The sequence below is a fragment of the Micromys minutus genome (assembly GCF_963924665.1).
Source record: "Micromys minutus genome assembly, chromosome: 10".
In the NCBI taxonomy this organism is placed as follows: Eukaryota; Metazoa; Chordata; class Mammalia; order Rodentia; family Muridae; genus Micromys; species Micromys minutus.
The window spans coordinates 42,448,594-42,462,901 of NC_137979.1; the positions used below are offsets into that span (position 1 = coordinate 42,448,594).

Genomic DNA, 14,308 nt, shown 5'->3' on the forward strand with positions numbered 1-14,308 from the left:
TATAATTTCAAAATCTGTGACATCTTCTAGCACCATATTGACAAAGTCATCAAATCCTAGAAGTATACCAACTATTTCTTTATCAAATGTGAATAGCTGATTCCACACACTTGTCCACAAGCTCTAGCCACAGGACTTGCAACATGATCATGCTGGATGTAGTTGCCTATTATTTCTAGATTATTTAATATTGCTAAGTTCTAAGTTCTTGTATAGGTAGCTAGGATTTTTAAAAATGAAAACAACAAAAAGTTTATAATCTTGTAAGATTGTACAGAATATGAACTGGATAGACAAACAAGAAACCTCAACCTTTTTTTGCTAATTGAGGTCTTTCTTCACTGCTTTTAGTTTCATTTTTAAAAGTGTCTCTACGTTAAAAGAAAAAAAAAGCCTGGTGTATTTAATATTACATTAGATTAGGCCAATCATACAAAGGCCTTATTTATAACAAATACTGAAAACTCATTCAAATATTGCAACAAAAGATGTCAATATGACCTGTCATAGCTGTCTCTAAGATAATGAAAAATTATTACCTCCTGGGCTGAATATGCTTGCACACACTAACAGAAGAAACAGAAACTCCTTTTAGGTCACAGTAGCCTCTTAAATGAGTATACCCGTCTTTTATACTTTTTTTTTAATCAACAGTATTTTGGGCATCTTATATTTTGGAGAATGAAAGTGTCTCTCAAGCTTAAAATACATGTGGCCTTGGGAGTCTTCTTTAGAAACTGAACAGTCCTTTAAAGAAAAAAAAAAAGTAAAGGTAGACTTTTTAGAGTTCTTACCTGTTCTCTGGCAGAAACCTCTGTTCTAGCTCACACTCCATTTCTAGCTCATTAGTGCTGGGTATTATGTTGTACCACATGGAATTGTCAACACAGACCTACTTTGGCATATAAAACAAGTTTTGTGGTTCAACTTAGTATCTTCACATGATCTTATTACTATTATTTTAAACCTGATGGGTATACAGCTAACTCAGCTAACATGTAATCAGAATGTATGAGATAAATGTCTGTGTACATTGATTTATTTTTTTAATTCTCTGGATGAGTAGATTAGATTACTGAAGAAATGCTTATGAAAGATTAAGCAAAATAGCTACATAAGCTGTGTGCTTTATACTTTTCAGAGGTATTCTTTCTTAGCTCAGTGAATACCACACATCAACTATTGGCTTTTCTGTTTACTATTAATGACATCTGTCTGTATGTCTTGAAAGAATTCCAATTATATAAGAAGTTAGCCTAAATTAATTAATGGCTAACCCCAGTTAATTAGCCCACTTGATACCTGTGTTCCTAAAATGAAGGAAATTACAGCCAACCTATTTTCCTTTGAAAAGAAAGTTATAATTCACATTGGCCAAAAGCCTCATTTTTTTATATCTGGAATTTGATGTTACAGACTAGGAGTTTGGACCTATGTTTATCTTTTATCCAAGTGAACAAATTACTGATTGTCATTAAGTCATACATCTGGTGTACTTAGTGTTCTCTGAAAGCCTGCCTTAGAGATCTGTCAAAAAGAAACAATAAAAGCCATGAAAGTTGACTAATCAATGTAATTAGATAAATATTTTAATTGTCAAAATATTTTTACTGAGTGACTAATACCTTTGTTTCTAGACACCATGCTAGATAGTAAAGGGATGGATGCAAGTTTAAGTCATTTAAAATCTACTGCAGATAATGGGATGTTTACACGTTTACAAGAAGTCAGGAAGGGGTCGTTCAGCTAAAAACTGAACTGTGTACACTCAGTTTAAGCACTGTTTTTTCATGATAGCATTCCTGTTTCTCTTATCTATATCTACTTTCCACAGTTTAACCTTCTTGTTAGAAATCATATGATATCTATTGATCTCTTTTCAGTAAACCATCCTTTTTCAAAATGATTTCAGGGTCTTATACTAGTGCTAAGAAGCATCTTATCCTAGATGGCTATTAACTTGGACACTGCATCCAGTAATAGAATTGAGAGAAATCTGCTGAGGACATTTTCTCTGTGTAACCCAGGAATGTCTTTCCTTACAGGTTAGGATTTTGTACAGTCAGCAGAAAAATAACATGGTGGTATATAAAATAACATGGCGGTATATAAAGGCATTCTCAGCTTAGAGTTGTTGGTGCAGTAGAGTTTGGTAATCTTGGGAAACTTATTTTCTCATTAAAGAACTTGGACGGTCATGTCTTAGCATGTTTGAAGCTGTGAAGAATATCGTTTTGGCTCAAGTTGTCTCTTGCAAACATTCTCAAAGTATGACCCTCAAATAGGTCTCTTCTCAAGATTGGTTTTTGCTGAGCTTCTTGAGCAGTTGGCGTCAAGTACTGTAGAGTTCATGCGGCACCAGGTTACTTTGCCCGTGGTGCTCACTGTGAGTGAGATTAATTAGACTTCTGCCATCACAGTCAATTTCTCTCCCAGCAGGCTGTGTGGTTAGAGCTTCTCAGAGCTGAGACCGAGTCTGTAATTCTCCTAGGTGCTGGGTTGGATATTTTGATGTTAAGTGGTTTGTTTTGTTTGTTTGGTGATTTTTGTTTTGTTTTGTTTTTTCAAAGAAAGACTTGGTTATAAAACAAACCAAACACACACACACACACACACACACACACACACACACACACACACGGAGAAGAATGAGACCAAAATAGTATTTCTTTAAAAAAAGTTTTTTTATTTTAATTTTTAAAATAATAGACTAAAGTAGCCACTCAAACAAATACTTGCCCGATCCCAACAAAATAGCATTTATTTATTCCTGGTCATAATGGAGTTATACTCAATGGAAAGAAACTAATGAGTTAATAGAGTGTCATTTGAAAAAAATGTCTTATTTTAGACTTTTAAATTTTGTACTTGTTGAAGCAATGGGTATTGAACCTAGCAAACATCCCCAGCCCTGTAAACTGTTAGATGAATTTGAAAATTAAAAAAAAAAACTTCAATATAAATTTAAGTCAGTATTTTGTGATGACTCATTGTGGAGTACAGCCTTCAACACACGCTTCATGGGTCAGGTCTTAAGCTCTTAACTCACATGTTAAATTCACGTCTTCATTGCTGTACTTCCCAGAAGTAGGAAGTCTGAACCTTCATTCTAGGCAGCAATGATAATTGGGATTTGTAAAACTGCCTAAGGTATATCACTTGCTTCTAGACAAAGGAGCCTGTGAGACCAGGTCTTATGACTTGAACAAGTAGGTGAATGCAGTGTTTTGGAAGACGAAATGGAAGGGTGTGCCATGTATATAAGACACTTAACTTCATCTGTGATGGCAAATGATGCTTTAGTTATAAATGCTTCTAGGGTAGTGTTTATGGCTAATGGAACATTTAATTACATTTATAAGTGTATTTATTCTGGATAGGTACAAATATATCTTATCAATCCTGCCAATGCTATCTTAAGCAAATGTTTGTGAGTTGAATTATCTTTGGATGATTTTGCTGTTGCTTATACCATCCCCTACCAGGATTTGAAGCAGACTGAAAAAGTACTTGGGAGACAGCTTAGTCAGTAAACACGCATATAAACATAAAGGCCTGAGTTCTGATCCCCAGCACCCATGAAAAACCGTGGATTGTGGTGATGTCTGTAATCTCAGCACTGTGGAGGCAGAGACGAGAGAATCCCTGTAGCTTAGGGATTCTGGACAGGTAGCTTAGCTGAATCTCGGAGTTCTAGTTTCAGGGAGAAATCCTGTCTCGAAAAATAAGGTGGAGAGCCTTAGAAAAAGACACCCTACATCATTTTCTGCTGTGTGTGGTGTGTTTAGTGGTGCTGGTGGTGGTAGCGGCAGCTTACGCCTTTAATCTCAGCACTCGGGAGGCAGAGGCAGGAGAATTTATGTGACTTTGAGGCCCGCCTTGTCTACAGAGTGAGTTCCAGGATAGCCGTGGCTACACACAGAGAAACCCTGTTTCAACAAACAAGCAAACTGTCTGTCTTTCTGTCTGTCTGTCTGTCTGTCTGTCTATCTATCTATCTATCTATCTATCTATCTATCTAGTAGCTTCGAGAATTATAGCAAAGAGACAAAGAAAATGCATGAAATTGAAACTAACGTAGAGTGAATGTGTGATTACATATAAGGCAATGATAAAAACATGTCATTTTAGGAGATGAGTCAAAAATTTTTGTCTTACAGCTTCCAAGTAGCCAGGCAAAAAGGACAGACAGCACCATATTGGTGAGATAGCCCAGGAAGCAAAGCACTTCTACTATGCAAGGCTGACTACCTGAGTTGAGTCCCTGAAATCTATGTAAAAGGGAGAAGAGAAAACCAATGTTAAAGAGTAAAGAGTTGTCCTCTAACTTCCACATGCATAGCATGGCATGTGCTCACACATACATACACATGTGCATGCACACACATAATACACAGACATACTAGCATCATTTTAAAAATGACTTAAGCCAAACAATCTGACTTAAATAAAAGAATAGTAGGTACTCAAGCAGCTATTATCTTTAAGATTTGTATTGTTTTATTTGTTTTCTATCATCCTTATTTTAGAGTAAACATCAGAGGGTTTGGAGAGGTTGCTCAGTGGTTAGTACCATAGGCTGTTCTTCCAGAGGACCTGGGTTCAGTTCCCTACACCCACATAGCAACTGTCATGACTCCAGCTCCAAGGTTTTCTTCAGGCCTTCTTGGGTACTAGGCACATATGTTCACATACATATATAAGGCAAAATATCTGTATACATAAAATAAAGTGTCTTCTTTTCCAATCTCATTTCTCCTGGTAACAACTTGCCATGTTTTTGTTATTCTTGTTTTCTTCTACAGCATGCTTTTATCTGTACCTTTACTTAACATTTGCAGAAAATGTACCACATTGTGTTTGGTGACCAGGGGTAACAGATCTAGTTGTTATTTTAAATCCTAAAATAGTTTGGAAACAACCCAGATTATTTATTTGTTCCTTACTAAAGTGTTTTTAGTTTCTTTGTAGCCTCTTACTGTTACAATGTCACACTGGTACTCTAGTCTGTCTTGAGCATAAGTGCAGAATTTCTCTAGGATAGTGGTTCTCACTGTGGTTCCAGGACTAGCACAGCGGGATTACCAGGAACTGTGCTAGAAATGCAGTCTCTTGGGTCCACCCCAAACTGCTAAATCAGAAGCTTGGAGGTAGGGGGGAGGTGGAGGTAGGATCAACATTCTTAAGAGGTAATTCTCTTCCTTCGAAACTTGGCAATCCTTACTGCAGTATGCATTCTGCAGAATGGGAGTGCTAAGTGGGAGTGCTAAGTTCTCTGGTATGTGTACTTTAAACTTTGCTAGATAGGACCAGATTCCTACACACTGTATACGTCTTGATTTCCTGTCTCACCAATGGTGTGAGAGTTTCTATGTCTATCCTATATCTTTTCAACTTTGCATCCTTTGACTTACTTTGTTTGTTTGCTTTGAGAGACAGGGTCTCATTGTTTAGTTGTGCCTTGCCTAGAACTCTCTAAGTCGACCAAGTTAGCCTTGAACTCTGCTTCTGACTTGAGATCTGCTTCTGACTCCCAAATGCTAGGTAGCACACCAGGCCTAACTTAACATTTTTAATACTTTTGTTACATTTACTTTATTTTGTGGGAATGTCATGCATATGCCACAGCACACATGTGGACTGAGGACAATTTGCAGTGCTTGGTTCTTTCCTTCTACTTTGTGGATTCCAGGGCTCAAAAACTTTAGGTCAGTAGGCTTGGTGGCAAGCGCCCTTTTCTGCAGTCATTATGCTGGTTCATGTCTAAGGTTTTTAAAAATAATTTTGAGTAGGGTTTTTTTTTAAACAACTATTTTTTTAAAAAAACAGATATACAGATTTTAAAAGCATTTTTGCATAAAACTATATAAATATATTTTTGTCAGTACTTGATTTTTTTAAAGGTTTGATAGTATGCATTGAAATCTTACTAGTTACAATGAGCATAAAGTACATGTAAAACAAAACATAACATGGAAATAGTCAGAATTTTCTTGGTGTGTAAAATTAAACATAATGATTTTGTTTAACAATATGCCACAAGGCTATATTCTTAGCTCTTGAATTATTATTTTTTTTAATAGTACAGAATAGAGTTTATTCAGGTCATAGGAGAGTTAAGAGGGTGATAGAGGCAGAGAGAAAGAGGGGGGAGAGGAATAGAAGAGTAGAGGCCGGCCATGAGCACATAGCTCTTGAATTATTAATGATTTAAGGTCTAGGTGTACCACACTCTGAGAGGGTGCTATACACTTATTTTCTTTTCTAAGAAGGACTGAGGCTTCCACTTTTTGGCCTTTGTTTTCTTTTCTTTGAGCTTTATATGGTCTGTGAGTTGTTTCTTGGGTATTCGGAGCTTTCTGTGGCTAGTATCCAATTATCAGTGAGTACATATTATGTCTTTGAGTTGGTTTTTATGTGTTAGTGGTACATCCTATCAAGGTGTGTAGCAGCTATTTGAAAAGGGTCTAGGGCTATGAGAAAGGTATAAAGAGACTTGGAAATATTTGTGTACTGACTGAAATTTGGTATTGTTGAAAAGATTGATCGTCATAAGAATGTAAATTGAGAAAATGAGAATTAAACTGTGGGGAGTGATAGTGAACAAAAACGTTGAGAAAGACTACATGTAGTGGCACTAGCTTTTCATACCAATACTCTGAAGACAGAGAGGCATGAGAGAAAAGAAAGGAAAGGAAAGAAAGAGAAATTGAGATTAAGGAGCTATTAGCAGAGAAAGCAAGAAAAATGTAGAAAGTCAGGTGAAAATTTGACTTGATGTTGCAGAGAAAGGAACACATCTAAGGGAGGTGTAAAAGCGCTGCCCTTTAAGAGAGCAGCTGGCAGAGGAGTGGAACAGAAGGCTGTTCTTAAGTCTGCAGGGAGGCACAGGAGACCAGGAAAATTGGAGGATAGGGTTCCGAGGTCATTTTCAACAGGAGACTGTCCTAAGAGCAGGTTCTGGTGGCAAGGAGGCATTTATTAACCATGTTGTCTGTCTGTCAAGCAGCCTTTTTATAAATCTGCTTTTATATATCCTTTTATTTAGTTTTTCTCTTTTTTGTTTTTCCAGACAGGGTTTCACTGTGTAGCCTTGGCTAAAATTTACACTGTAGACTAGACTGGCCTTGAACTCACAGATATCTGCCTACTTCTGCTTCCCAAGTGCTGGGATTAAAGGTGTGCACCACCGTACCCAGTTTGGTTTTTTTTTTTTTTTTTTTTTTTTTGGTTTTTTGTTGTTTTATTTCACTCTGTAGCAATGTTGGCTTGATGCTGGTCGTGTAGACCAGGTTGGCCTCAAATTTAAGAGATCACCAGCCTCTTTTTCCAGAGCACTGAGATGAAAGGTGTGTGCCACCCTGCTTAGCTGGTTTGGTTTTGTTTTTGTTTAGAGATAATGTTGAACACTATGTATAAGGGCAAGGCCTAGTAATAGAATTTTTTTTATTCAGTTCATTCATTCATTTATTTGAGATAGGGTTTCATGCAGCACTGGCTGGCCTGGACAGAGATCCACCTTAGTCTGCCTCCTGAGTGCTGGGATTAGAGGATTAGAGGTGTAAGCCACCATGCCTGGAAAATAATGTAATTTTGCCCAGGAGACTACATGGTCTTCTCTAAAGTTAATTTTTAAATCAGGATAGAACATTTCAACAGGCCACAAAGTTTCCATTCTCTTCGAAATTTAAACAAATCATAGAATAGTAGAGGAAAAAGAAAGGTAGGGTGGGCTGGGAGGATTGGAGGGAGGGGAGACTACAGTTGGTATAGATTATATGAGAGCAGAATTTAAAAATTGAGATTTAACATTAATCAATTTTTTAAGAAGTCTAATAAGCCTTTTTAATTATTGGGTCTTACCAGGGTGAAGAAAAACCAGAAATCTTTGCCCCCTAACTTTGGAGACCTGTTTAACCTTCAAACTGGCGATGTCAAGGGTTCCAAGTCCTCCACCTCCGGCAGAAATGTCGAGTGGTCCCGTTGCTGAGAGCTGGTGCTATACACAGGTAAGTCCAGGTTTTACTCCTGGGCAACAGCAACGCAGTCACTTTCTAACTTGTGTTTCCTAGTTTCTTGGGCAAACAGCACAAGATGAGGTCCTTGTTGGCCTTGTTTTTCTGACATAGAATCTGAATCCCCAAGGCTAGTGGTTTTCTATGGTAGTTGAAGGGGATTCTTTGGCTAGATCCTTCACATCCTCCTTGATGGGGGTGTGCTCTAAAGCTTGGAGCAGTGTTTGAGATCCACAGCCCCAGAAATGGTGTCAGCAATTGTGGGCTTGCTTAGGACCGCAGAATTTTAGACTTCCCCTACCCTGTCCATGTTTGTTTTTAGAGTTGTTGTTCTCTATGTGACTGGGATTTTTTTTCACTTCCAGCTAGTGTTTTCAGAAGTTGAAAAAGTTTAAAAAAAAAAAAAAAAAAAGGTCACTGAGATTTATTTAATTTCTTTTAATGAACTGATGTCTTCTTGTAGGGATAAGGGAAGGATGTTTGTCTGATTTTCAGCCTGTTTTTCCCAGGTTTCCCACATTCTATTTAATTCCTTCCTAATTTTTTATCAACAGATCAAGGTAGTGAAGTTCTCCTACATGTGGACCATCAATAACTTTAGTTTTTGCCGGGAGGAAATGGGAGAAGTCATAAAAAGTTCAACTTTTTCATCAGGAGCCAATGATAAACTGAAATGGTGAGGAAGAACACCTCTGGTTGTAAACTTTTTCTATAAGTTACCCGTTTTGCTTAGTTTTAATAGGATATGGACAGAATGTAATTTCTTAAAGACAGGGACCTTACTTTCTTATTCCCATTGCCTAGAATAGTTGCAGATACGGTAGGTACTCACAAACAAATGGTTGAAATGATTTAATGAGTTTAGTATAATTTATCAAACTCAAGTTGTATAGGATAACGTAAATGAATAAAGAGGGCTGGTGTTACCTGAAGATCCGAAATTGATCCCTGGGGCCCACATCGTGCAAGGAAAAGAACTGTTTTCTGTAAGTTGTCCTTTGACCTCCACTGCCATGGCACTTATGGATACACTTGTGGACACACAAAAGAATTAATAACTATAATTTAAATTTTTTAAAGGACTGTTAAAGGGCTGGACATGTAGCTCAGCAGCAGAGTGCTCACCTAGCATGTATGAGTTCTTGGCACTGCCGTAAGTATATGAAGGACTGGTAGCCATCCTGCTCTAGCAAACCAGAGTCATGTATGGAGAAGGGCCTGCTACCATCAGATTTTCTGGTTTGTTTGTTTGTTTTTTTTTTTTTTTCAGGAAAAACAAAAAGTCTAATTTTTCTGACTTTGTTTGTTTTGAGATGTGGTCTCACTATAGTGTTGGCTGGCCTGAAACTCACCATGTAGACCAGACTGACTTTGAATTCACAAAGATCCACCTGCCTCTGTTTCCTGAGTGCTGAGATTTAAAGGTGTATGTCATCACGTCTGGCAATACATCTAAGTTGTTTTTTTTTTTAACTTAAAATATTGACTTTTAAGTTTTCTGCACAGAATATAAAAACTTAGACTCTATCCCCAGAACTCATAAATAGGGTGTGGTGGCAGATACATGAAATCCCATCGCTCAGAGGCAGACCTCTCATGAGTTCAAGGGTAGGCTGGGCATACTGGCACATGTCTTTAATCCTCACACTGGAGAGGTAGACTTGGTAGGGAACTAGTGGATCTCTGGATTCAAGGACAGCCTGGTCTATATAGCAAGTTCCAGGGTAGCCAGGGTTACATTATGAGACTTTTTTCTCAAAAAGGAGAACAGGGCAATGATTCAAGGTCACCCTTACTATATAGGGAGTTTGAGGCCAGCCTGGACCATATAAGATCTTGTCTCAAATAATAATAATAGCTTACTTTTAAGCAATACAGCAGATTTTTTTGGCTTTGTAACTGGCAGAGTGGAGATAAACTTCTTCCAGGAGAGACATTATTACATTGCAGATCTCATTTTTATGATATTAAATGTCTTAAATGTAGCTTCCCTATGCTTGAAGTAACAAGTATATCTACCCCACGTTACCAATCTGTGAGCTTTCTCTGAATCAGCTGTGTAGTCAAGTGTGTGTCATTCATGCACTAAATAGGTTATGTCTGGGATCCCTGAACTAGTGTCTGTTGCCAGGTGAGTATGATCTGGGAGTGAGGATTAATGCCTTCTAAACCCAGCATCATCTTGAGTTATAGGAGCAGGTGGTTAAGGCTACAACCATATGTTCCCAGCAAAGATCAAAACATTTTGTCTCTGAACTACCACTTTGATCTCTGACAACCCACTGAAAAACTTATTAATTTAATATTTGTTGACTTTGTACATTAAGTAACAGACTATGTACTGAGCGAAATGTTTGTTCTAGGCATATATTTAAATCTCTCTAGCATCTTGCACAGTGATATATATAGCATCTGTACTCCCTAGAGAGGCAGTGGATTAGACCACCTGTTTGAGAGAGGTGACACAACCTTGGCAAGGCCTGAAGATACACGTGACTGTGTCCTATGGTGGCAAAGCAGTGTCTGAACTGCATTCATTTCAGCTAATGACATTTACAACTTAACTCAGCTGAACCCATTAAGTTCTGTGTCTAAATTCTGTTTTGAATCAACCTTAACAGATTGGCATCTCAAACTCTTATTTAGAAGCCAAGCTTGGAACAGTCCCCTGTAGAATAAGTTTTACTTTTATCTGTGCTTCTTCCACAATGCCTGTTATTTTAAATCTTAAAATATATTTGCTGAGGTGAGAGCTATGGCTCAGCAGGTAAGAAGACTTGCTGGTTTGCAGAGGATCTGAGTTTAGTTCCTCGCACACACATTGGATGGCTTATAACTCCCTGACTTCAACTCTGGAGGGTTCTTTCTTTCTCTCTCTCTCTCTCTCTCTCTCTCTCTCTCTCTCTCTCTCTCTCTCTCTCTTCTCTCTCTCTGGAAGCAGAAGTAAGCAGATCTTTATGAGTTCAAGGCCAGCTTGTACACAGGAGTCCTAGGAGAGCCAAAGTTATTTATGCAGAGAAACCCTTGCCTTGAAAAACAAAGAGTATGTATTATGTGCATACTTCTCCAGAATATATTTCTCCCATAGTGTTACCAAGAGGCTCTTGAATTTTAAAAAAAAAAAATTATTTTTCCATAAAAAAACTAAAGGCTATCTTTTCTGAGTTGAAAAATGAAAAACAAACTAGTCTGAAATACTCTAAATATTTTAGGGTGAGACAGGCTAATGATAAAGAAATGGCAGAGATGTAAGGGATTTGAATGCTCCTTGATTCTTGTCTGTTTTTTAAAAAGTTGATACAAAATAGAGTAGAAAAGTTGTTTTCAAGTTTCTATTGAGTCAGTCTCTTGGTGAGGGGCTTAGAGTTTAAAAAAGCAAAACCTAACAACAGCATCAACAGAAACAAATCTTCTCTGGATTCTGATGTTGATGCTAGGCTGCAGGAGCCACAAGGGTTCTTTTGATGCACATTTCTTTCTGTGATGAGCAGGTGTTTGCGAGTAAACCCGAAAGGGCTAGATGAAGAAAGCAAAGATTACCTATCGCTTTACCTGTTGTTGGTCAGCTGTCCAAAGAGTGAAGTTCGGGCAAAGTTCAAGTTCTCCATCCTGAATGCCAAGGGAGAAGAAACCAAAGCTATGGGTAAATGTTCTCTGCTTTAATATCAGTCCCATCATACACTGATAATGTTGTGGATTTGGGCTGGTCTATGTGTAACTAAATATGACTCTCTTTTCTATCCCAGAGAGTCAGCGAGCTTATAGGTTCGTGCAAGGCAAAGACTGGGGATTCAAAAAATTCATCCGTAGAGATTTTCTCTTGGACGAGGCCAATGGGCTTCTCCCTGATGACAAGCTCACCCTCTTCTGCGAGGTGAGTCCTTTTGCCCTGCTTTGAGACTGGCAATTCCCTGACCTGATGTGTATTGGTAGACTTAATTGTATTGTGTCAAGGATGTGGAATGAGAAAAATTCCCAAGGGGAGTGGTTCTGTACAAATGTTATTTATGTGACTGATTGAACTGCCTTATGATTTCAGGGTTGCTGGGCACCTGAGCTCTCCACTTGTTACTGTTCGTAAGAACAAAGATTGTATCTGTCAGTTTTGAGTTGCTTGAGTCAGGATCCTAACTTTTTGCTGTTGTTGTTTAACTGTGAGTTTTTTCACATAGTATTTGGTAGGTCTGACACTTCAAGCTGAGCAGTGGCCAGCAACTGCAACTAAATTTGTGTATCTGTTGCTTAAACTTCCTGGTTCCTTCTTAAGTGGCAAGTTTAGGTGTGTTTAACTATTACTTCTCCTTTTTTGCTCTTTGGACTAGGTGGCTCTTTGCAGGAGTTGAGTGTACATGTATTTTGCTGGAGTCACTACAAAATTGGAAAGTGAATGGCCACATTTTCTAGGGTGAAAGCTGTAGAAACTTGAAACTTAGAGGGGAGAGTTAGCTGTTGTCAGATTGAAAGGTCTCTCTCACCAGAGGCCTAAGAACCTTTGGAGAAGCTTAGAAAAATTCCTTGACCCAAGATGTAATTGAAGGGGGATTTTTAGTATAGGTACTGAATATTGCAGTGAGTCATTTTATGCCATTTTCCATACAATTAGAAATGCAATTTGAGTAAGTAAGTAAAAGTTCTATCCCGTAAACTAGAATATTAGTTCCCTGTGAATCTCACAGGCAGGGAACTGCTTCCTGAGAGCGAAGCAAATAGCCATTGTACTTTCAGGAGGCAGAGTCCCAACTGCCAGCTAGCTCATGAAGTAATAGACTTGCATTGTGAGTTAATGACCTTTCTAAAGGCATATCACACCTGTGTAGTCCAGGAACCTGTCCCTTAGGAATCTTGCCCTTTAGTGAAAGAAGCATGGCCGGAAGTAACAGCTTGTGGATGGTGACAAATACCAACGGTAGAAAGCTTTGCACGCTGGAAAGGTAAAGTTTAGTTTGCACAACAGCCATTCTTCTCTCCATTCTAGTTGCAGAGAAACTGAATGAAATGGTAGAGTATCATCATCTATAAGTATATGAAATGTGGCAGTTGTTTCTGTTTAACAGACTTGAAATGTGAGTTTCATGTTAGTCTTATTAGCTGCAAGTCACACACTTATCTCAGTAGAACAATGAGAATAATTATATGGCTTTGTTTGAGGTTAGTTGTTGTGTTAACAGCATCAGTTTCAATCTTTGCCTGTTGCCTATCTTAGAGATTTGTGGGGTTTTTCTCTGTTTTTTGTTTGTTTGTTGGAAGGCGTTTCTCTGTAGCCCAGGATGAACTCAAGCTCACTCCTATCTTCCTGCTTAGCCTCCAGAGTGCTGAAGACTTGTGTTTCAAGAAAAGCTTTAAGATAGTGGATAATTCTAATTCTATTGGAAATGAAAGCTAGTCTTCAAGCTTCTCTGAAGTGAATCTTCTCTAAATATTACATCTGGCATTTTAGGCAATGCTGCAACTTATATTGTAGCATTTTCAGGTCTGGGGTGGGTGCATGCTCTTCTCGTGTGCTTCTTCCTCTTTCCCCACACTGTTCCAGCTGCTCCAACCCCTGGATTGTCATCGTGACTTGGAAACTATTTGGCCTGCCCTTACTTAGTTACTCTTATCCTATGGTTAGGTCTGAGGCTGAGTTCCAGCATTCTCTCTTCACTTCCCCATATGAAATTCTCTTAGGAGAAATCCTGTGGTTAAGTTTAGATTTGCCTTACTGACTTAGAAGGGAAGTGCGATGACACATTGGAGATGAGGAGATGTTGAACAGGGAAACGTCTGCTGAGTTCTGCTGATGCCGTGGTTTCTCGCCACAGAACCAGGTGTGCCATCTGTTCCGCTCACACTTCCCAGTTGGCCACAGGTGCCGAGTGTTGCTTCTCGTACTTGGTCTTATGCCTAGTGAGACTCATTCCCGTTCCAAGGCTCTCTGTGGACTTAGTAGCATTCAACACTGCAAGACGGTTGCGTGGGGGTGTGTATTGGATGTGTGGGTTTTTAGAATGTCTGCAATCCATCCAAGTTGTTAGCACTTTTCACAGCTAAACCGTTTTCCATTTAAGTCCTGTTCCTTTGACCTGTTTTCCCCTATATCAGGGAATATTTATAAGCAAGTTTATTTTAATTCATGTATATATTTTATTTTCTATTTTAACTATTTTCTAATTATTTAGAGGTTTTTATGAAAGAATATCCACATGGAAATTAAGTTGCAAGTACTCACTGTGCTGCAGTGCTCCCTCAGACTGTGCCCAGATACTTCTGTGCTATCCTGACATGCAGTAAGTGCAGCTGCTTCCAGGATTCTT

At 38.4% G+C, this 14,308-nt stretch overlaps 1 protein-coding gene across 2 annotated transcripts in view; it reads left to right on the plus strand.

The window, feature by feature from the left end:
• The window catches only part of SPOP (speckle type BTB/POZ protein), a 76,512-nt gene that overhangs the window by 46,339 nt on the left and 15,865 nt on the right, over nt 1-14,308 (plus strand). The window contains exons 2-5 of one of the 2 annotated variants that reach the window (XM_080923540.1): nt 7,867-8,009; nt 8,570-8,691; nt 11,507-11,658; nt 11,762-11,889. In XM_080923540.1, the coding sequence (XP_080779666.1) occupies nt 7,932-8,009; nt 8,570-8,691; nt 11,507-11,658; nt 11,762-11,889 (480 nt within the window). In that variant the 5' untranslated portion in view covers nt 7,867-7,931. The remainder of the gene's footprint in view (nt 1-7,866; nt 8,010-8,569; nt 8,692-11,506; nt 11,659-11,761; nt 11,890-14,308) is intronic. The other variant, XM_080923541.1, reaches the window with a different exon arrangement.